The following is a 23,235-nucleotide window of genomic DNA, read 5'->3' as shown; positions in this document are numbered from 1 at the left end:
GGTAATTTGTAACGGCAGCCTTAGGAAGCAAATACAAGTGGTATCGGCCAGATTTCTCCACTGTAAAGTCACTATTTTCCTTTTGTAATTAATAAATGTCTTGGGGAGGATACTTTGAGACTCTGCAAATACCCTATTTCTTCTCAAAATTTCACCATTAATTTTAGTATACATCGGTGGATCTTGTCAGTAGTAATTATTACAGTGGTGATTGCCTAATGGTGATTTTCTGTTTCCCTCTTTCCTTCTACATTTATTAATTGGAATTCTGCTGTAAGAAAGAGCAATCTTTTCTACCCCATTTATGTATTTAGTCAATTATTTATATCAGTATTTTAAAGTCAATATTCTTAATAACTCCTCAACATATCTCAAAGGATGTTTGTGAAGGCCAAGAATGATAACAGAATAGGAAGAATATTTTTAGAGGCCAAAGGAAAAGAAAGGGACCTTCTCTGGGCATGCTGCTGATCCTTCATGAGTCTTTTATCACTTATTTCTCCCCTCAGTCCCATGAATGTGCATCTCTCACCTCATTTACAGCTCAGGAGAAAGTGAGATTCAGAAAGGTTCAGTAATGTGCCGAAGGACACACAGCAGTGAGGGAAAGAATCACAATTAAAGTCCTCATCTGTCTTGTCTCCAAAACCACGTGATTCCCACCAAATCAAGCTGTCTTCTGAAGACTGGGAAGGAGGGAGACGGGGGGTTAATTGAAGGGAGAGGCAGAAGTTCCAATATATCCAAATCGAAGCTCACTTTCCATTTTTACTGTGGGTTTATTTGGGGCATATGAGAAAGGGAGTAAACAGCATGAACCTCACTGCAAATGTGCACACAGCATTCATTCTGTGTTACTGTTAAAACACCACACAAAAGCCCCAGGTTCTTGAAGGGGAGGAAAATGTGGAACAGGAGGCCGGGGCAGAGGAAGTTGGGAATGGTCACCAAGGGGACACACGCCCTGACTCTCATGCCAACCTATCCACCCCTCCCCATTTTGCTTCCCTGCAGTCTCTGGATCTCCCGTCTCCTTCCCTTCTCCCAGAATCCCTGTTGCAATCCAGTCCACCCTGCCCCGCCATAGCCTCTTCTCAGATCCACAGTGCTGGGTGCCCCTGCCTCCAGCCCTCTCATCTCTGCCGGATGCTGTCTGGGCCTGACTGCCTCCTTAGCCTGGAATCACCCTGATTGCCCACCCTTCACTCCATCCACCTCACTACCCCAATCCCGGCCCCTTCTTGAGGTTGAGTTCCATCTGCTCCTCTCACTTGCTCTCTGTCTCTCTCTTTTCCTATTCCCTTCTCTCTGTATCACTTCCTCCATGCTTTTTATTCTCTGTTTCCTTTTCCCTATCTCTGCTTTTATTGCTAAATCCCTTTCTGTCTGTTCTTGCCAATTTTCCTTTATTTTTCTAAGTCTCTCCCATCCTTGGCACCCCCTTCTCTCAGTTTCTTCTTTATTTCTCTCCATCTCTGGTAATTTCAATATACCTAGTATAGAATAGTTTCTCAATCAATATGGGTTGGATGTTTCTGTCTGTATTTTCTTCTGCTTCCCTCTGTCCATATTATGTATACACAACTATAGCTATAGCTATACACACTCTTATTCTGCATTCTGCTTTGGCCAGGAGGTTCAGTGGAACTGCCTTCAGGCCCTTTGCCTGAGCTGCCTCTTGCCATCTCCAGGATACCCTTGTCAAACTTTTCCATCTGGGCTTGATCATTGGCCCACACTAATGGGACAGGGATGAAGAACATCCATTCTCCAGCTTCATTTTCCCCATCTGTAACATGAAGGTGGGGTATATTCCATTGCTGTGGCAATTGCTTGCATGTGCATCCCCTGTAAAAGAAGTGCACACCCCTGCCATTGGCTCTGGGCTTGGCCATGTGATGTGCTTTGGCCGATAGAATGTGAGAGAACCCACATCTGAGCATCAGTTGCAAGAGGCATCCTAGATTTTTGCCAGCTTTCTTGCTCATTCCCTCTGCCATGAAAACCAAATGTTTCAAACTGGGGCTCCCCTTCAGCCAAAGTACCAGAAGGAGAAGACAAGCAGAGCTGAGTCTGCAGTGACTGCAGCTGCTGATGTGTAAGGTGCATGAGAAATAAAGCATTGTGTGGCCAAGGCACTGAGATTTAAAGTGGTTTGTTTGCAGAATAAACAAGCAAGAGCTGACTAGCCTGGAAGAATTGGATTCTGTGAGGTCTAAGGTGTTTTCAGCTCCAAGATACCATTGTATTTCATACTTCTTTTTTTTTTTTTTTTTTTTTGAAATTCTTGCTAAATGCTTTTATGTGCATTAAGTTTGATGTTACAATTTTAATTTTATTTCTATTTTGCAAATGATCACAGAAGAAACTCAGAGAGGTGAGATGGCTAGCCTGCATTTCTATAGCTGGTATGTGGTAGTCTAAGCTTGAAACCAGGCCTCCTGAAGCCAAATTCCATGCTCATTCTACTTCGCTATGGTGCATCTCTAAATGTTGTGAAAAATAAGCATTTCCTACATTTCCTACATTTCCTACACACAAAAGCTATGGCTTATTTTCCTACTTTGCCCACAGGCCTAGCTAGAGACCCTGAAGGCTTTTAGTGAAACCATGTTGTTGAAGCAAGTCAAGACCAAGTCACAAGGTTCATGTGACTTAAAATTTTAAAGTATTTTTAAAGTCTATACTTACAATATTAAAATTTCTGCTTTCTGTAAAAAAAAAAAAGAAAGAAAGAAACATGAATGATACTCGTGGGGTATGGCCCACTTATATAAAAAAGTTCTTGGGATATTTATGTTACCAAACTTCATCATACCTTGACAATTGATATAAGCCTGGTATCTTCATTTTTAGATGGGTGCAGTGAGGCTAAGAAGGGGACGTGACTTGCATGAGATCATGGAGCATATCAGTGGCACAGCAGAGACACATAACTATTTGTGCTGCGTGTATTACATGGTTTTTCCACTACTAGATGTGTGCCATCCTCACATTTTAAATAATCCCTCTCAGGATCTGTTTTCCCTATTACTCTGCCTTTTCTCTGAAAAGCATTTGGGAGTCACAATCTGTAACAGCTTGACTTCTCCTATCCTAGTTGTCCAGAGTGACCTTCAATAATATTACTTATAAATAACATGATGACAGTATTAGGTTGGTGCAAAAGTAACTGTGGTTTTTGCCTTTGAAAGTAATGGTATTTCTTCTCAAAGTTTCACTATTAATTTTAGTACACAGCGGTGGATCTTGTCAGTAGTGGTATTACTTTCAAAGGCAAAAACTACAGTTACTTTTGCACCAACCTGAATATTTATTGTTATCAGTTGAATTGGGTCCTCCAAAAGCAATATGTTAGGCTCCTAATCCTCAGTACCTCAGAATGCGTCCTTATTTGAACACAGGGTATTTATAAAGGTAATCAATTTATAAGTGAGGTTGTTAGGGTGAGACCCAGTTACAGTGCAGTGGCATGATCTTGGCTCACTGCAACCTCCATCTCCCAGGCTCAGGCAATCCTCCCACCTCAGTCTCATGAGTAGCTAGGACCACAGGCTTACACCACCAAGCCCAACTAATTTTTTGTATTTTTGCTATAGATGGGGTTTCGCCATGTGGCCCAGGCTGGTCTCAAACTCCTGAGCTCATGCGATGCACCCACCTTGGACTTTCAAAGCGGTGGGATTACAGGCTTGAGCCACCGCACCTGGCCTCTAGTGTCCTTATAAAAGGGGGAGAATTGGGGCATAGAGACAGATATCACATGGGCAGAATGCCATGTGAAGATGGAGTTCTGCTGCCACAGGCCAAGGCACTATCAGAACCTAGAAGGAAAGCCTGGAGCAGATCTTTCCCTGGTGCCTTCAAAGGGTGCATGGTCTTGCACATATCTTGATTTTAAACTTCTGGCCTCGAGGATTGTGAGATAATAAATGTCTGTCGTTTAAGCCACTCAGTTTGTGGTACTTTGTTATTGCAGCCTAGGAAGCTAATGCACTTATAAGTAGCAGAGTAATGACATTTGTAGAACCAGGGCTATGTGTCAGGCTCCAGCATATGTGCTTTCTATCTATCATCTCAGATGATTCTCATAACAGCCCCTCTTTAGATAGGTAATTCCATCAGAGAAAATACACGCTCCAATCCCACTACTACTAAGTCAGTTATGGAGCCGCAATGTGAACCTCAGAACACACAGAGTCACAGGTCTTACAAGTTAGTTATATTCCCTGTGCTTATTTTCTCAACAGTAGAACAGGAGTAATAATAATATCTATTGAGATTTCTGTAATAATTTAATGAGTTAAATATATGTCAAGTACGATCACATTAAGCACTGTAAAAGTGCTTGTTAGCATTATTATTTTAAGATCTTTCAATGTCTTGATTACTCAGTTATTATTTCCACTCAGTTACCGTTTCTCTTAACATATGGCCCCAAAAATAAACACAATATTTCAGTTCTTACCCAGTACCTCTAGAATTATTTGTTCAGAAACCTAGTCTTTTATTAATTCAACTTAAAATATAAGACCATTTTTAACAATGAGATCCCATAGTTGGCTCAATCTGAGCTGGTGGCTGATTTTGTAAAAAGCATTTTTTTCTTTTTTTTTTTTTCTAGCAGATAGAATTTTCCTTGCTAGATTTAATAGGCAGGTAAACCATTACATGATTGAATGATTAAATCAATGAATGAAGGAATATGCTATGAATGAAAAAATGCCATGGTTGGAACAATGATATAAAGCCACCTTTTATAGAAAACTTTAAAAAGTATTATCCCAGTATCACACCGATCCTCTAAACAAAGCTACTGAATAAGAATGATAATAACAATGTCTTAGATTTGTGTGACATTTTATAATCCTCAAAGTATTATTCTATGTTATTATATCACAGAGTCATCGATCATCTAAATTGGAGGCAACTATAATAGTCATCTAATTTAACAATTATTCCTCTCTAAACCCCAGCAACTTTACTTGCATAAACTCAGGGAGAAGAAACTCACAACTTCTTGATTCAGCCTACTCCACTGATGGATAGCTCAGACACTTTGAAAGGTTTGTCCTGTCATGCAAGAGAATGTTGGCTCCTTGGAATCCTCCCTCATTGGAGGCCAGCAGTACAAATCCATGGCATTTTCTTTGGGATGATCCTTTTGAGAAAAACATGCCCTCAAAATTCTTTTCTTCTTCTACATCAAACCAAACATTTCTTTTCATCCCCTTTCTCCATTTTGTCACCAAAAAGACGAAAGGGAAAAAACGAAAGTGTGAAGATGAAATATATTGGTCTGAAACAGTTTCTATCTAGCAACTCTTGTGGAAATCTTTAAAACAAGACACATCACATTAAAATGAAATTATATTTCTCACTGTTAAAAAGGGGGAGAGGAGGAAAGAGTAGAATTATATGACCAACCCTTTGAACCACAAGTGATAACTATTTTTATTGAAAGCAACTTTGATCTATGCAAAAGTGAAATATATCTTGAAATGCCAATGTGACAATGGCAATGGCAACAAAAAGCAAAATGAAAAAAACAACTAAATGCAAAAAAGAAATAAGAAGTTGTGATCACATCTGCTACGACTTATTGCATTTCTTCATGCCTGCGTGAAGCAGGTAAAGTCTTCCCACTTTCTAAATAAGAATACCAACACTAGGCTGGGCGCGGTGGCTCAAGCCTGTAATCCTAGCACTTTGGGAAGCCGAGACGGGTGGATCATGAGGTCAGGAGTTCGAGACCATCCTGGCTAACATGGTGAAACCCCGTCTCTACTAAAAAAAATACAAAAAACTAGCCGGGCGAGGTGGCGGCGCCTGTAGTCCCAGCTACTCGGGAGGCTGAGGCAGGAGAATGGTGTGAACCTGGGAGGCGGAGCTTGCAGTGAGCTGAGATCTGGCCACTGCACTCCAGCCTGGGCGACAGAGCGAGACTCTGTCTCAAAAAAAAAAAAAAAAAAAAAAAAAAAAAAAAAAAAAGAATACCAACACTAAAAGAACCTCTTTGTTCTGATAAACAATGTAAAGTGCACTCCAGGATTCAAGCCATGGTTTTCCTCTGACTTTGCACCTGTAACCAAATCACTCGGCCTCCTTTGGGTTTCTTTTCTCCTATCTATAAAATGCTGGCATGAGCAACTCCTCTCCCTAACTGACAAGTTTCCAATTTCTATCAAATGTTTTGTGTACCTGGAGTGAATACTCTATAAATAACAGACATGATGACCCTCACTATAGCTAACATTTTAAAAACAGCTACTGCTTTTTGAGCACTTACTGAATGGCGACTGCGCCATACAGAACTGTGCCCAAGCACACAGACTTTCAATTCCAACCAGAGTTGGAATCTCAGCTTCTTCAACACTTATTGGTGATGTGGATGGCAAGATGCAAAAACCCCACTAACTCCCTAGCTCTCATCTGTAAGCGAGGGGCAACAACAGTACTTATCATATAGAAGCATTGGAATAATTAGATGAAATAATATAGGTGCTGCACTTTGTGCCTGGCATACAGAAAGTTCTGTGGTGGCAGTCAGTATTTTCATCGTGCAGGGCATTTGTGAGTGTGATCTCATTCCGTGCCTAGAAAAAAATCTCTAAGTATTGGGGAATATTATCCCAGTTTTACAAAAGATGAAGGTAACTTAGCTGAGGGCATAAAGGTAGTGATAGAGACATTGTTCAACCCTGGAGTTGATTTCCAAGTCATAAACCCTCATAAAATACCCATGGATTCCACATAGGGTAGAGTCTTTATAAGAATTCACTTATGAAATCTTATCATTTAAATCAACAATGGATGCATAGAGAAGGAAAATGGTGGCCTGTTATATAGATGAAGGGCATAGTTTCTGAAACCAGCGTATATAGAGTGAAAAATTGGTTTTGCCACTTAACCTTTGTGTGATCAATGTCACGTAGATAGGTCTTTATTAACATTTCCGATTCCTCATGTGAGGCATAGTATCCACCTTAAGGTTTGTTGTGAGGATTGAAAGTGATAATATGCAGAGAACAAAATTTGGAACACTGCCTGGCATATAATAAATACTCAAAATAAATGTCAGGTATTATGATTATTTATCTAGATCAGACAGCAAAATAGCAGCAAATATAAGACTAAAGCCAATATCTTTTTACTCTGAAATTAGAGTCCTTTAAACATTGTTTCAATGACATTATTAACAGCCATTTGTGACTATGCACTCAGTATGTGCCAGCCTGGGTATTAGGCACCATTGTATGTTTTTTCCACTCTTTCTCCACTCTTTTCAATAATTTTTCTCCACTCTTTTCAATAATTCTGTGAGATTGGTATGATCAGTTTTGTTTCATAGATGAGGAAACTGAGGCTCAGAGGCATGAAGGGATGTGCCTAAGGTAAAATGACCAGGAAGCAGGAAGTAGAAGAGACTATATGCAGAGCCAGGTCTGCTGAATTCCATTGCTCTGCTTTTTTCTCTGCATCCTGCCACCTGCACAGCTGAGGAGCTGAGGAGCTGAGGAGGGCATGCTGAAGCTGGGGCAGAAGACAAATGGAGGTGACTGTTTACTCTCTCCTTCTGGACTGGGTTCAGAGTACCTCCTTGCTGCATCACCTTTTGGGATATTAATATTCAGATGATGCAACCTTTGGGAACAGGTAGATGCTCAACTATGGCCTTCACAAGCCTACAGAGCACAATGGCTCTACCCTAGGAGGCAGGTTCCAGTGGCTGAATGGGAGCTGGTTTCCCTGCATGGGTGAGCAGGATATATGTGCTGACAAAAGGGAGTGAAGTGCATAGATCCTAGCCTCCAGACTTCTTTGAGATCTGACTAGAAGATTTGGATCTTCTCACAGACCACCTTGGATCTTCACCAAAGATGAAAACAATAGTGCATCCTGCAGGGTCAGGGCCATGATTTCATGAACAGCCAAACACAAGTTTGGAATCCTGGGGAAATCCTGGTCCCAGAAGTGCCTTTTTATTAGCCCAGGAGACTTAGGCAAATCAGTTAAACTCATGAATCTCAGATTTCTCAATTGTGCAATGGGGAGAGAGATCCCAGCCATCTTAAATATAAACACTCTTTTTCTTCTTGCTGAATTGTCTATGGCCAGAACGACCAGGGTAGAGTCTGAGCCACGGAGAGGTCTGACCTCCAGGCCAAGCCCTGTTGACTGACTGAGGGATCTTAGATAAGTCCTAGCCTGTCCCAGACCTCAGTATCCAACTACAGAATAAATGGGTATAATAAATCAGCACATCTCAAATTTTTCAACTGAAGTGCCCCTATTAACAAAAACAAATACCCTTAAGTGCCAAGCTCCTCTGATCTGAGGGCTTGTTGTGTCTACATAACTATTAGTACAATCCTTGTTTTATAAATGACAAAAACAAGAAAAAGGGCTCATACCCTAGTTCAGTGTCAGAGAGACACCTCAAGTCTGTGCTCCAAGTCTGTCCTTATGACTGTCTTCCTACCTCTAGAGAGAACAGTGTTCTTGGCATGCCCCACCTTTGAGAAGCGGAACACCTTGGGGTTCAGTGTCTCCAAGACATGACTCTGTTCCCTGAGGGGAGGGCAGGGACAGGAGAGATCTAGATTATGGAGCCCTGAATGGGGGAAGGAACTTTGGACACATGGTGGTAGCCTTGGGCCACTTTGGCTCATGGGTGGGGAGGGTCTGGAGTGTGCCAGCCTCCACGTTACCTACTCTGCCAGCCAAATCTTGAACTACAGGGAATTTCAGTGACATCTGGATCTTAGTGAGTTATTATTTCAAAGCTGAACTTACTGAGCAAAAGGGAAAGTTGAGGAAAACCTACCATCCTGGGAAGAAAGTCTGATTCAGTGAAACTAACGCTGGGCCTGGAGGCAAAAAAGACACATTGGAAGCTCATTTATAATTGAGATAATACTATCTAGGTTACTGGGTTACAAGAAGGATACACGTAAGTAAATGTGCTGAAACACAGAAAATCTTTAATGAACATTGGTCAAAACTGAGTCTCACTCTCAAATGTTAAAGGAAAAAGAGCATTCACGTCCCTCAGCCTCTTCCTAACATTCGGTGGTGTCCCACACCCCATGAGGAACTCAGCAAGCGCCCTGAGATGGTGCTTACAAATTTGCACCCCAAACTTAGCATGCAGGCACCCACTTGCTTGGTGTGAGGCTGCATCATTTGCTAAATATATATATGGAAAAAGTCTATCACACTCATTCCATGAATAACACAAAGGCCTTGATTTGTTCCTCCACGTGATGAGCATGCGTAAGGTCCAAAATTAACGTTGCTGTCTGGCTGGGGAGTGTATGTGTTTTTCCAAAAAGAGAAAACTTCTAAGATCTTACTCAACCCTAATCAGAGTGTTTAATGCACAGTGTTCATCGAAGAGAAACGAGGAAGAGACTAAAACTAAAGGTTTGCTCCATTGTAGAGTCTCAAAAAATACAGCTGATTGTTAAATTGAAGGAAGAAATGAGGGGTGAGAGGTAGCTCTGCTTTGCTGAGTGGCTTTATTCCAATCACTTCACCCTTCTGGGCCATACCCTCCTCATTTGTATGCTGGAGATACCATTTCCTAACCTCGGGTTTCTGGCAGAGCCGTACTAAAGAAGAAAAGGAGAAGTAAATGTAAGAGTGGCTTTGAGGAATATAAAGCACCAGAAAGATGTCAAGTTTCTTCCTGAGCCCATTAGACCCTGTGCTTCCTACATACTGCATTTATTTTCTGGTTTTGTTTTTCTATCTACCATGCAATGCCAATAAATATAGCTTTTTAAAGAAAGCATATAATATAAGCCTAGATACTTTTAGACTACCACTCAAGTGATTCCAGCCCTAGTGACCTTTTGGGTAGAGGCAGCAGACTCAGAGTTCTATATCATGGGGCCAACAGAGCTGGACAGCCACATCTTCTCTCTGCGACCATGTGGAGGGGATTCGCTGGACCTCATCCATTCTTGGCAAGAGCACAGTGAGATAATTTCCATAAATGTGTCCAGTACAGTGCTTAACAAACGGTAGATACTCAAGAAATTCTTGAATTGAGAGAAAACAGGGTAGATAGGACATAGTTCAGGCTTAGTAGCCAGATATGCTTGGATTTGAACACTCAAGAGTAGCTCCATCTTTCACTGGCTATGTGACCTTGGGTAAGTTTCTTTGCCCCTCTGCCACAGTATTAGCAACTATAAAGTGAGAGTTATGGAGGGGCTTCTGTGAACCACTGCAAGGGCTACCTCCAGGCCAGCTCCAAGGGTCACCATGCAGTTGTTGTAAGGGTTAAAACACCTGACACATCAAGGGCACTTCAGAAAAGGCAGCCTGTTCTGGTTTTATTCCAATTTTGCTTGTTCAGTCATTCTTGGAATGGCCAGTTGTATTCTGAAGCACCCTCAGCCCTCAGCAAAGCAGGCCAAGCACGTGACAGATGTTAAACAGCTGTTCCCAGAGATGTCGGCCAAAAGGCTGAGGAGTTGGAGACCCTTTATTTTCTTCTCTGAAGCACAATTAGTTTGTCACAGCTGACAGATGATGGATGGGTATGCATCAGTCCAAGTGACACCACAGGATCTATTTGATTTTCTGTTTCTCATTCTAACCTCTTGAGCTTGGCTCTTTCCTTCCATCTGTGGACCATCCCCTGCCCCCTCCATCTCTCCACCCATTCCTCCCCAACGCAATCCCCGACCCCGAGCACATCCCCCCATCACTCACCATCACAGAAATGTGGAGGATGTGCATCTGCTCCTCAACAATCTCCGAGGGCTCCTGGAGAGTGGGGGCGGTGGCTTGGGCCAGCTGCCCGGAGCTGCTCATGGAGACGTGGAAGTACAAGGTGCCATTCTCCAGCCACTGCTGTCTCCAGTGCACCAGCGAGATGTCCGCCGCTGTGCCAGACATCTCTGCAAGACAAGACCCGAGGCACTGGGTGAGCTGTATGCCTGGCCTTGGTGCTCCAGGGAGGAAAAGAGCCCACATAATCAGCTCAGCAGGCATCCTTTTTTTTTTTTTTTTTTTTTTTTGCCAGGATGTCTTTCCTCACATCAAGTCTATGAGCTAGGGATCATCACTTTCATTTATAGGTGGGTCAACTGTGACCAAGATTCACCTAAAGTAACAGAATAGTGGAAGCAGGGTTTGCACCCAGATCTATCTGAGGCCCTTTTTAATACATCACATGTGATTGGGTAATTCATTCTACTCTGATAGTAGAATAGATCAGATAAAAGTGCTTTCATTCTTTTGTGGCTATGGAACTAGAAGAAGATGAAGGAAAGAAATCCATGAAAGGAGTGGGAGTTGAGAGTATGGATTCTTTAGAAGTTGAGCTGGAAGTACTCATGGCCAAACCTCGGAGCCAGAAAGGCCCAAGACAGCATCAGCTCAGCTGAGGTAGCTCAGGGTCATCTTGCATGGGAAAGGAGCTTACCAAGAAGGTTGCCCTGAGCATGTCCCTCTTGCTTCCATGAGAGCAGCTCCATTTTTTTGTAAAGTATATACTGCACTCCCAAGCAAAGGAACGTTGGCACAAAAGTTTCTTTGGTTTAAAAATACCGGCATAGCTACTGCCCTATCCCTATGTTTTCATATAGCCGGCGGGGAGTGAGAACTTTCTAGTAAATTGTAAAATTCAATCTCCCAACTTGAAGTTTCTAATTCTTGTCTCTATGCTGGTTTTCCTTCTGTAAATAATTTAAAAATGAGTATCATTTGAATAGTATTTTTGTTCAATGTATCATACTTTTTTTTGGTAAAAGAGGGTCATGGCATAAGGTGCTGAAAGTGTCATTGCAAGGGGATTGTACAATTGTTTCACAGTCCCCTCGACTGAAGGGGTGTGTGCCTGCAAATGTCCTAGAAAGACAAGACCCATCAGTGTATCTCAAGCATTATTACAAGGGAAAGGTGGTGGAGTTCTTGGAGGATTATTAGGTCTGCACTCAAGGGAGATAAATGGGAGACAAACAGCCTTTATAGTGTCCATCAGTAGACAAGTAGCCTTAGTAGTGTTGGAGGCTTAGAACCTTGGCCCCTCCCCCCTGAGACAGCTATGACCTTGAGGCAGTATTCCTACAGTCCCCAAAGACCTCAAGTGCATTCATTCACACACACACACAAACACACACACACACGAGGAGGACTGATGGGCAAGCTGAGTTATAGCCACTTATTCAATTAGCTCTCTCTATGTACCACTGCAGTGCTCATCATATCTGGTGACACGGAATGAAAAAGAATCATCTTGAAAAGAAGAGATGATACCACCAAATCACCTACTCATCACCCAGTTCTACTGAATTATTCTTATATCACCCATGCCCAACAGACTCTCCCTCCTCGAGGTTCACAATAAAAAATCCTTAGGAGAAGAGTGTTTAGCACTTAATAAGAGTTAAAAATATTAGCTATGAATTTTTAAGTTAGGTATTGATTTGTCATCATCATCATCTTTGATAGGAACAGGATCTAATTCATCCTTCAGCTGCTCTGAAAAAAATAAAAAAGAAAAACCGTGAGCCATCCTTGACAGCTTGCTTTCTCTCCCACTCCTCATCCAGTTCATCAGGAAATCCTTCCAAAGCCATCCAACATTCAACCCTTTCCAGTCCCTCTACATCAGCCACATGGGACAAGGCATTATGCTCTCCTGCCTGGCTTACTACAAGGGCTTCTTAACTTGACTCTCTTCTTCCACCCTTGTCCATTCTATTCTCAACCAGAAGTCAGAGGAATCCTGCCAAGCAAAAGTCATCTCATATCACTAAGCCCTCCATTTACAGTCTTTGCATGGCCTCCTACTCATTCCAAGTAAAAGACAAACTGGTGAGAACATAGTAAGTTATTAGGCCAAGCAAACACATGCTTGGGCTTCCCTTGCAGCTGGAAGAGTTGAACAGGCCTTGAGATAATCACAAAGGTTTGTCAGTGCTTAGAGCACAGGCCCCAAAGGGCCCTGAGAACCCACTGTGGTTCTGGGGAGGGACTGGCTGGGTGATCAATTTGAGCAGTAGGTCTCCTCTCAGCACCTTCTCTTTATCCCAGGCTGGGGTGATCTGCTGCCCCACTGACCCCCTCCCAGCCTCAGCACCCGAGGCCTTGGCAGTAGCTTCCCTGGCAGACAGCCAGCTGGGCCAAGGCAAGGTGAAGACATTATGGTAAATGGTCTGGCTCATTTTTCTCTCAGTGCATCAAAGCCCAAAACCAGAGGTCCAGGGAACCCAGGGCTGAGAGCTGCACTAGAAATAGCAGTGTCTAATTCAGTAGTTCCACGTACTGCTGGCTAGGCAGGTGCTCCATGTGCTGAGTGTCCCTGGAAAGACACCAGAAGAAAGCCCCAAGGTAGGTTACATCTGGTTGACACAGCCTGCCATAGAGGAAGGTGGCATGAACAGACGGATGCTTGTGGAAATCTGAGCTCCTCACTCCTAGTGTTCTCTCCAACCTGTGCCTGAAATCCCACTATTAAAGAGGCTTCCCCTTTCCATATTCAGATGAGAAAGCAGAAAGTCTCAGAAGGTTGGTGACTTAAGTTCACTGGTGAATTTGTACCTAGCTAAAACCAGTGGATTTCCAGTTCGTGCAATTTCTACTATGCCAGTTGCACTTACATCTCCTTTTTCTTCACTAAATTAGCCCATGAACCAAAACTAGATTGAGCTCTTTGTTTGCTACAGCGATGAGTGCACAGTCAGCAGACAGTAAACGTTAAATGATAATAACAGTGTGTGAAACACAGTAAATATTGAATCACAGAGAATAACTCCAGACTTACTTTATTACAAAGAAAAGAAACTGTTGTTGGAGAGGAGAGAGGAGGGGTATGAAATGTTAAAGGGAAAAATGCTTTAGAAGAAGCAGAAGGCCTCGATCATTCATTCACTCATTATTCATTTATTTATGCATTTGTTTATTTATTATACTTATCAAACAACTACTCCATTCCAGGCAGCTCAGTAGCTCAGAAAATGGAGTTAAATGAGATATAGCTTTGCCTTCAGGGAGCTCATAATCATTTAGCAGTGGAAATTCTCCCCAGTCAAATGTCTCCTGGCTCATGTTACTGTCTACACACATGCACACTCTCCATTGACCATGGTCCAGGCAACTGTCTGTTATCGGGACTATCTTCCACCATCAACCCTTCATCACGCACTCCATCCCTGCAGGACTTACAACTGTTTCTCAAACAGGCCAGACTCCCACTTGTCTCAGGGCTTGAGTACTTTCTGCCCAACATTCCTAGTACTCTCCTCCCAGAACCTACGAGCTGGCTTCTTCTCAGTGTTTGTCTCTCAGTTCAAATGATACCTGCTCAGAGAAGCTGTGCCTGTTCGCTCTAGCTGAAGTAGTCCTCTTCACACACATCCAATCTTTATTATATTCCTTTTACAAAAACTTTCGATAGCGGTTATCATGATTAGAAATTCACGCCAGGCGTCATGGCTCATGCCTGTAATCTCAGCACTTTGGGAGACCAAGGCAGGCAGATCAATTGAAGCCAGGCTTGAGACCAGCCCGGCCAACACAGCAAAAGCCCATCTCTACTAAAAAAATATAAAAATTAAGCAGGCATGGTGGCATGTGCCTGTAATCCCAGCTACTCAGGGGGCAGAGGTCCAAGAATAGCTTGAATCCGGAAAGTGGAGGTTGCAGGGAGTCAAGATTGTGCCACTGCACTCCAGCCTGGGATACAGAGTAAGACCCTGTCTAGTGGCCAGGCGCGGTGGCTCAAGCCTGTAATCCCAGCACTTTGGGAGGCCAAGCGGATCACGAGGTCAGGAGATCAAGACCATCCTGGCTAAAACGGTGAAACCCCGTCTCTACTAAAAAATATAAAAAACTAGCCGGGCGAGGTGGCGGGCGCCTGTAGTCCCAGCTACTCGGGAGGCTGAGGCAGGAGAATGGCGTGAACCCGGGAGGCAGGAGCTTGCAGTGAGCTGAGATCCGGCCACTGCACTCCAGCCTGGGCGATAGAGCGAGACTCCGTCTCAAAAAAAAAAAAAAAAAAAAAAAAGACCCTGTCTCAAAAATGAAATAAAATGGAAGGAAGGAAGGAAGGAAGGAAGGAAGGAAGGAAGGAAGGAAGGAAGGAAGGAAGGAAGGAAGGAAGGAAGGAAGGAAAATCAATTTATGCTTTACACTTCCTTGAACATGTGTTTATTGTCTCTCTCTTCAGAGAGCAGGGACCTTGTGTGTCTTATTTCCTGCCATCTCTCAAGCACTTTGGAAAGTGCTTGGCACATAATACATGCTCAGTAAATAATTACTGAATCACTGAATTATATACATATATATGTATATATATATTTCATATACTCATGCCCTTTTTCATCCTTAAAATGCTTAATGCATATATATTTTTTTTCAGTGATTTGGTATGTATATATTTATGCATTTACATATATTTTAGTGACTCAGTAACACACTTATTTGCACACATCCATAATAAAATGGTGGAGGGGCTGAAAAACATAAGTCAAAGAGTGTTACATTTCATCAGGGAATTAAAAAAAAAAAAAGAAGAAGAGGAAGAACTAAAGATCTATTGAAAACTCCAAGGTGGGAAAATACTCTCCTAGCTTGCAGCCAAGAACTACTTCCAACAGGTGGCGGTATGAGCATTGCAGAGGATGAACAGATGGATGTCCCTCAGAGGGGAGGAGAAGAAGGCATAGAGATCAGTTCCTCATCTCAGGGGCATGAAGCTGCGTGTGTATGTCGAAGTGGAGCAGAATGTCAGGTGAGAAATGTAGTTCAGGGCCCGCCGCGGTGGCTTACACCAGTAATACCAGCACTTTGGGAGGCCTAGGTGGGCGGATCATGAGGTCAGGAGTTTGAGACCAGCCAGGCCCGTATGGTAAAATCCCTCCTCTATTAAAAATACAGAAATTAGCTGGGCGTGGCAGCATGCGCCTGTAGTTCCAGCTACTGAGAAGGCTGAGACAGGAGAATCGCTTGAACCCGGGAGGTGGAGGTTGCAGTGAGCTGAGATTGTGCCACTGCATTTCAGCCTGGGTGATAGAGTGAGACTCCATCTCCAAAAAAAAAAAAAAAAAAACAAGTAATTCAGACACAGAGTTAAGGGCTTTGAATGCTTGGTGATACTGTGTACATTTTATTCAGAACCAGTAGAGTACACTTGGTCAGAAAACCAGTCCTGTGTCCCTTAAAAACAGGTTAATAAAACAGTAACATGACCAAAACCAGTTCTTGAAATTCTCTGCTGATTGATTTTCCAATTGCATTTTCCCTTTTCTCTTCCCCTACTCCTTCCATATAAACATTTCATTGAAGTCTTCAAGTCATATTACAATCAAACTTAAAGCAAAAGGGGGACTAAACGCATTTGGTCGGGAACCAAGACGATTCCCATAAAGGCAGATTATGCTGACATGATGAATATAAAATGAAACAGCAGATATTAAAGTGGGAGAATTGGTGCACCATGCCTTCCGGCGGTAGGCTGACTCCAATGCCTGCCTCCCTCCCACCCTGGATAGCTTGGTTTTATATTGGAATCATAAAGAAACACAGGGATTGCCGTTTCACCTTTTTCTGCTCTCCCCCATGGGCTGCAACTCGTGAAATATTCAACAGGCTCAAATCCCCTCAACCGCCCCACAAAAGCCAAGAGAGAGGATCAGCCTTCATCAGTGATTCTGGGTAGACTGCCATCCTGCCTCGGTGGCCACTGACGCCTTTCAGCCTCCTGGAAAAGAAATAAAAAAATCCCAAAGGCATGTTGTGCTTTTAACCGGCTTGTTCTTCCTAATCTATGGCACTCATTGTATTTTTATTTAATTCCTGAAGGTCATTATGAAAATAAGCAGCTCTTCTCATCACCAGCCATCTTGGTAACATCTCCCAAGTGGCTAACTAAGCAGCCTTCTGATTCTTTAGCACCAGCTGACCCTCCAGCACATTATTTGCTGAAGCCCAGAGAAAGCTTCCAGTGAGTTTGCAAATGGTCTTTTTCTCGCCATGGGGAAAGCAGACATTACATGAGATGAACTCACTGCCCGAGCAGAAAGAGTTGGGAAAGGTAGTGATGTTAACTTTAACCAACCTTGCCACTAGCTATTCCAGCATTCATGGGTGACTGTCATACACCAAGTCTTGCTGAGTGGGTCTGGGAAATAATCGCAAATACTCATGCCCTTTTTCATCTCTAAAATGGTTAATTAATGCAAAGCTTTATCATCTCTCTCATGGGCTATTGCAAATGGTTCTGTGACAGTCAGGATCTCATCAGAGAAGAGGAGACATACTCAGGAAGGTCGTTGAGAAGTGTTTAATGAAGGGAACATTTACAAAGGCTTGGGCAGGGTTAAAGCAAACTAATGATGAGAAACAAAGTACTCCCTCTTTGACAACAGCAAGGAACGGTCACCACCCTAGGCCTGAAGGGCAAGGGATGTTCGAGATGGGGGATTATCAAACCCTAAAAAAGCCATAGCTGTAGGAAAGGGCTCTACCAGATAAGAACTATAGCTTTTACTAGAATAACCCAGTCACTGCCAATGCACAACCCAGGATGGAGGTTTTCAAGAGGCTAAATTCCCAACCTCATTCTCCTTCTACCCAGCAATGTTTTGCAGGTGTCTCACACAAGTTGACCTCGACTAAACACCCAAGGATGCTTAAATGAAACAAATCATATGAGTCAGCCTTCCTGGCTGCACAGCAGGTGGCAAAGGGGATCTCAAGAAGCAAATGAAGACCATTCAGCAGGCTCCTTAACAGGTATCCCTACCTTCAGGCTTCCGTCCTTCCAGCCATCCATTAAATGGCTACAAGGATGACATTTCTAACTTGTCAAACTAACCATATAATACCTTAGCTCAAAACCTTCCAATGTTTTCTACAGTCCCTCAAGATAAAACCTAATTTATTGAGCCTGACACACAAGGCCTTTCCTGGCCTATCATATGCATTTCTCCCCAGTGTGATCTCTTCATATGCCTTTCCTTGCACTTAAGTATCAATTCTGACCAGACGTTTATATAACGTACCACATATACTATGTTTTTTTTTTCCTAATTCAATATGTTGTACTCCTCCATGCTTTCATAAGGAGGAATATTGCATGCTGCATAAGATCACAGGGTCTGGAGACCAACTGCTTGAATTTGCATCCCATCTCCCATGTATTCAACCTGCGTGTTTTGGGTAAGCTCTTCACTTCTTCATGCCTCAGTTCCCCCACCTACCAAATGAGGATAATAACAGCACCTGCCTCACAGGGTCGTTTTTAGAATCAAATGAGATAATACAAACAAACTAGCTGTTAGGTTGGTCTTGACACTTAGAGAGCACTCCACAGTTACATTTGTTATATATGACTTTATATACATAGTTATAGCATCCTCTTACCACTGACTTGGTGTGTATCTCTCTCTCTCTCTCTCTCTCTCTCTCTCTCTCAAAATAGTCTCTTTATACAGCTGACTTCCCCTATTGGATCCTAGTGCAGGGACATGTCAGTGCACTATTTGTGTAGCCTGGTGCCTGGTACAGTGGCTGAACAGAGTAGGGGCTCCAAAATGTTCTGTATGTTTAATTGAGCTGTAACCATATTTGTATGTTTAATTGAGCTGTACCATATTTGAAGTCAGATGAGTATTTCCAGAGGACAGAGAGAAGAGACAGCAACTTGTGGTGTCAATAATGGCTGGATTCCCATACAGCAACTCTACAGAAATTTACCTAACATCCTGGAGAATGTACATGAAAAGAAAGAAATGTTAATTTTCAAGGAGCTTATATTTTCATGAAGTGAGATAGTGGAATTCACATAGAAAATGGACACTCTTACGATTCTATTTAGATGTGAGTATATGTATAAACAGCTGGAAAAAAAAATACAATGGACCACGAAGAATGGCACTCTCTGAATAGTGGGATCAGAGGTGATTTTAATCATGTTCTGATTAACTGTTCTCTACATTTTCTATATTGACTATATTTTACCTCTGTAGCAGATGCAAATACTCACTTTAAAGATTAATTTAGTCAACCAGCGTTTTCTGAGAGCTGGCATTGTAGGACTCTGTCCTCGGGAGCTTAGTCCAAGGGGCTGAGAAAAGACATGCTATAAATAGCTATAAAGCAAAGTAGAAAGCTTAGAGGAAAGGAGATTACTTCTGGCTGGATCTAAAAAGTCTTCATGGAGGAGTCTAAAAGAATTGGCAAGATTTCAACAAATGGCTATGTGGCAGAGGGCATCTCAGATGGAGAATTGGCACAAGGGCAAGAAGGCAAGAAGGTCACAAATGTACAAAGGGATACAGTGGGGGGAACCAGTATAAAATGCAGAAGCTACCATTATAGAGGGAGGCTGGGGGCTACCAACTCTTGCCCATGGACCATCACCTAGCAGAATAATATAAGTGCCAGGTCCCACTTGGGGCTCCTTTATGCAATCAGACCAAGCCCGAGCCCAGAGGTTAATGAAGCTCTCCATATACCATGAATTAAGATGACAAGGTGGATGGACTGATGGGTGAATAGGTGAATGGATGGACCCCAGTCATTCTGACCTAATTAAACAGCCTGGGTTAGTGAAGAGAACACTGAATTTTGAGTCAGAAGCTTATATTTTTGTGATCTATCTACAGCACCTGACTGCTGTCCTGGAGCACAAATTACAGAGCCTCTATGATTTTCTTTATTTGTAAAATGGGGGTCACAGTGTGGCCTACTTACATCACATCTAATGTAGAACTGAGAGAAAATAAGGCCATACATAGCAACATGCTTAGAAATCTGCAAAGTTTTACAGTTAGTTCTGAAAGCAAATACAATCATCCAACAACATACTTCATCCACCAGTATACTTTCCAATAATTATCTACTGACTGTCTGAAATGTGTCAGGCACAGTGCTAGGTCCTAAGAATAGATTGGAGGAAAAGATCAACTTGACTACTATCCTCACAGACTTTCCAATCTAGTCTAGATATTCTTTTGTTCCCTCTAAGCAGCACCAAGTATTTCCCCTTGCTTCAGTTTTCTCAGCCATCCACCCATTAAATCATTAACTCATAGAAGACAATGCCTGTCTAGGACATTGCAGTCTTCATTATTTAGCATGCAGCAGGTGTGCAATTAATATTTGTCGAATCAATGCATCACTAAATGTACATTTCCTGAGTTTCTTGTCCTCAAGAAAGTCACAATTTAGGAGAGCAGAAAGAGGAAAGTCAGCAAAGATGATGAGTGTGTGGTAATGACCGCAAGATAGGAGGCACAGCGTGTTACAGGAACACATGTGAGAGGTCAGTTAATGCTCCTCATTTATCAGGGGTTTGGACAGGGCAAGCAGGGAGAGTCTATAATCTGGACATTTCATAATTCTAAGATATCCTGATGTCAGGCCAGGTTAAATGCCCACAGGATAACGCCAATGGTATGCTGGGTTTGGGAGGTCGCCTCTGTGGACAGAAGGTGGAGAAGTGGCAGGGGCCATGACGTGGCCAAAGCCCTCTGGCAGCAGCTGGAGAATAGACTCAAGCTCTTCCGGAGAGAATGGTACTCTTTAAATAGTGGGATTAGAGTCTCCAGACTCCAGAGGTACCTCAGACTCCTCCTCCCCAACCCCAGCTGTCAGCGCTCATCTATGCCTCTGCCTCCAATCTGCCCATCACCACGTCCTTGGGGAACTGCATCTTTTACATAAAACTGTTTTCCCAAGCCACTCAGTGAAGATAAAGAATACAGTTATACCCAGTTAAATCAGGGAGGGGAACAGAAGAATTAAGAGCTATTGGCAAGGGAGAAAAGCATATCGTTTCAGATTAGATTTGGAACTAGATAGAGGGTTGCTGGAATTGATTCTCATTACTCCCAGTTATTCTCTCCCATACCATTTCCCTCTCTCCTTGCTGTATTTCTTTGCTTGCTCTTTGTTATTTCACTTCATGATACGCCCTTGGTTTCTCTGTTTGCATGCTCTCTCTATCTTTTTAAAAACCCATCCCAATGGTAATGAGTTTTTCTCCTTCCCCTCCTCTTCCTTGTCCCACAACATTGCAAACTGATGCAGAGAGTGGGTGCCTAAAGAATGCAGACAGGAACTAACCTTTGCTAACACCTACTTGTGTGCCAGGCTAAGGGCTTTCATTCATTGTCTCATTTAGCCCTCATAGGAAACCCACATGGGCAAAGTAGATAGTAGAACACCCAGTTTTCAGCTGAGATGTCTGAGGCCCTACAAAGGGACTACACTTTTCCAAATCCTGATTCACAGATTCCAAATTCAGCACTTTTACCACTGTCCTACCCGGGCTGAGAAAGAGCTTGCACATTTGAGTAAAGAGATCGAGAAATCAAGTGTATGCCAGGCGGTGTGATATGATAAGTAACAGGGCAGTAGGCATCCTTCCAGGTCACTCAGGTGCTCTGCCTATTCATTTCATCATAGTAAAGTCATTTGTTTCCTCTGTTTTTAAGATGCAAATATATCCTGGGAAAGAGGTATATGAAGCATTCTGTCTTATGGAGAATGAGTTTTTAAGATCACTTTGCTCCTTCCTGTATTTCACTGAGTTGACCTTTAACAAATTAAGTTCACCTCTCTAAGCCTCACTGGCCTCATATGAAAGAATGGGAATCATAAAATCAATCTCTTATGATTGCTGTGAGAATAACAGGAGATAAGGCGTTGGAAGGAGCCTAGAGCAGCATTTAGCCTATGGATATTCCCTGTCAGTTGTCTGTCTTCTCGTCACTCTTTTCTATCTCAGCACTTTCAAGGCAAGAAGCACCAGGTTGTTTTCAGAACAGTGGGGTGTGTGTGATAGTATCAAATATAAAGAAAAAGGAGGCAGCAGTCACAGAGATAAAACTTCCTATTTTACTTGGAAACAGTCTCCAAGTCCCTTCCGCCTTATCCCCAGTGCCCTGTAAACCTTTTTAAGTTATCCCTACAACAGTGACCTGGAATCATGGAAAATTACAACAGGAAGAGAGCGTAAAAGGATGGAGATCAATGATCTATCCCATCCATTTTACTAATCTGTAAAATGAGGACCAGAGAAGAGTAGCAACTTGCCTTAAATCACAAAGCATCATGATGCAGTGTTCTTCTGATCTCATCGTTTAGAAGAACAATGATACAAGGATTCACAGAGAGGAGAGGCAGAACCTCCTTAAATCCCAAAAGTGATTTAGCAGCATGAGGGACAAGAAGTGCTAAAAATCCCTCATAATGTCAGGGCCCCTTCCAACTATTCTGAAGATGCTGCCAAAAGGGCATCTTAGGTCTCTGTTGCTAAGTCTGACTTGTCAACCCCAACCCCCACACCCCAACCCAGGGGACTCAGTATCTGAATGCCACATACATTGATTCACATGACACGTAAAATGCAATGAGTCAGGAAAGCATGGCACCATGCAGTATGATGTGTGAGGAGGAAAAATGAAACCTGTAAAACCCAGTGACCAAACAGAGCCTAGAAGAATAAACATACCTGACATTGAGTCCAACAGCTATTTGCAGAAAGGTGGGAGAGGCAAGGCTTAAAGGAATACCTTTATATGATGAATTAATCCCCAGTGTCAGACACTGGCCTAAATCCATTGCTTATGGGAACCATATCATGGTCCACTAGCCCCGAGCAACATTCTTACCTCTTAGCCTTTGTTCACACCGTGCCACCTGCCTGAAATGCCTTAATCTGTTCTTCTGCGTACACGGATGTTACCTATCATTCAAAACCCCACTGAAATGACCCTCTAAAGAGCCCAGTTCAAAATGCCCTCTACCTCTCCTGAGCCCTCCACTCCCCTGGCAGGCTTCTACTTCCTTCCCTGACTTCACGACCTCACCCATCCCTAATTCTCATGACTTTTGCTAGGTCTTAAGAGTCTTCTGAACCAGGAATTGCTTTTATCTCCTCTGACTCTTTTTGGTAGCTCAGCAATTTTTGCAACAGCAGGAGACTGACAAATATTGACGGATACAAGATTAAAATAGAAACCCAAGTAAAGAGGACAGCATGGTGAAATTCCTAACTCCAATTTCACAGACTGTAATACTGAGGTACAGTGTGCAGGAAGGAGACTCAGAGACATTAAGAACCAGAAGTGGGAAGGACCAGGTAAGAGCTCCTCAGACAAAGCACATACTGTTTTACCTGTCCCCTACCCTCTCCTTCACCCCAGCTTTATAGCCCCCTATGCCATCTATCCAAACAGCACCATCCTGGATCAAATGACATTTGAT

At 42.8% G+C, this 23,235-nt stretch overlaps 1 protein-coding gene across 1 annotated transcript in view; it reads right to left on the bottom strand.

Annotated features, from left to right (window-relative positions):
* The window catches only part of LOC104676241 (astrotactin-2), an 809,378-nt gene that overhangs the window by 672,361 nt on the left and 113,782 nt on the right, over positions 1 to 23,235 (bottom strand). Inside the window, exon 2 of the mRNA XM_030920120.1 lies at positions 10,726 to 10,913. Coding sequence (XP_030775980.1) covers positions 10,726 to 10,913 — 188 coding nt within the window. The remainder of the gene's footprint in view (positions 1 to 10,725; positions 10,914 to 23,235) is intronic.

This window comes from Rhinopithecus roxellana, chromosome 16 (genome assembly GCF_007565055.1).
Source record: "Rhinopithecus roxellana isolate Shanxi Qingling chromosome 16, ASM756505v1, whole genome shotgun sequence".
Lineage (NCBI taxonomy): Eukaryota > Metazoa > Chordata > Mammalia > Primates > Cercopithecidae > Rhinopithecus > Rhinopithecus roxellana.
The sequence above is the reverse complement of the archived record's forward strand: the minus strand, read 5'-3'. Positions and strand labels throughout refer to the sequence as shown.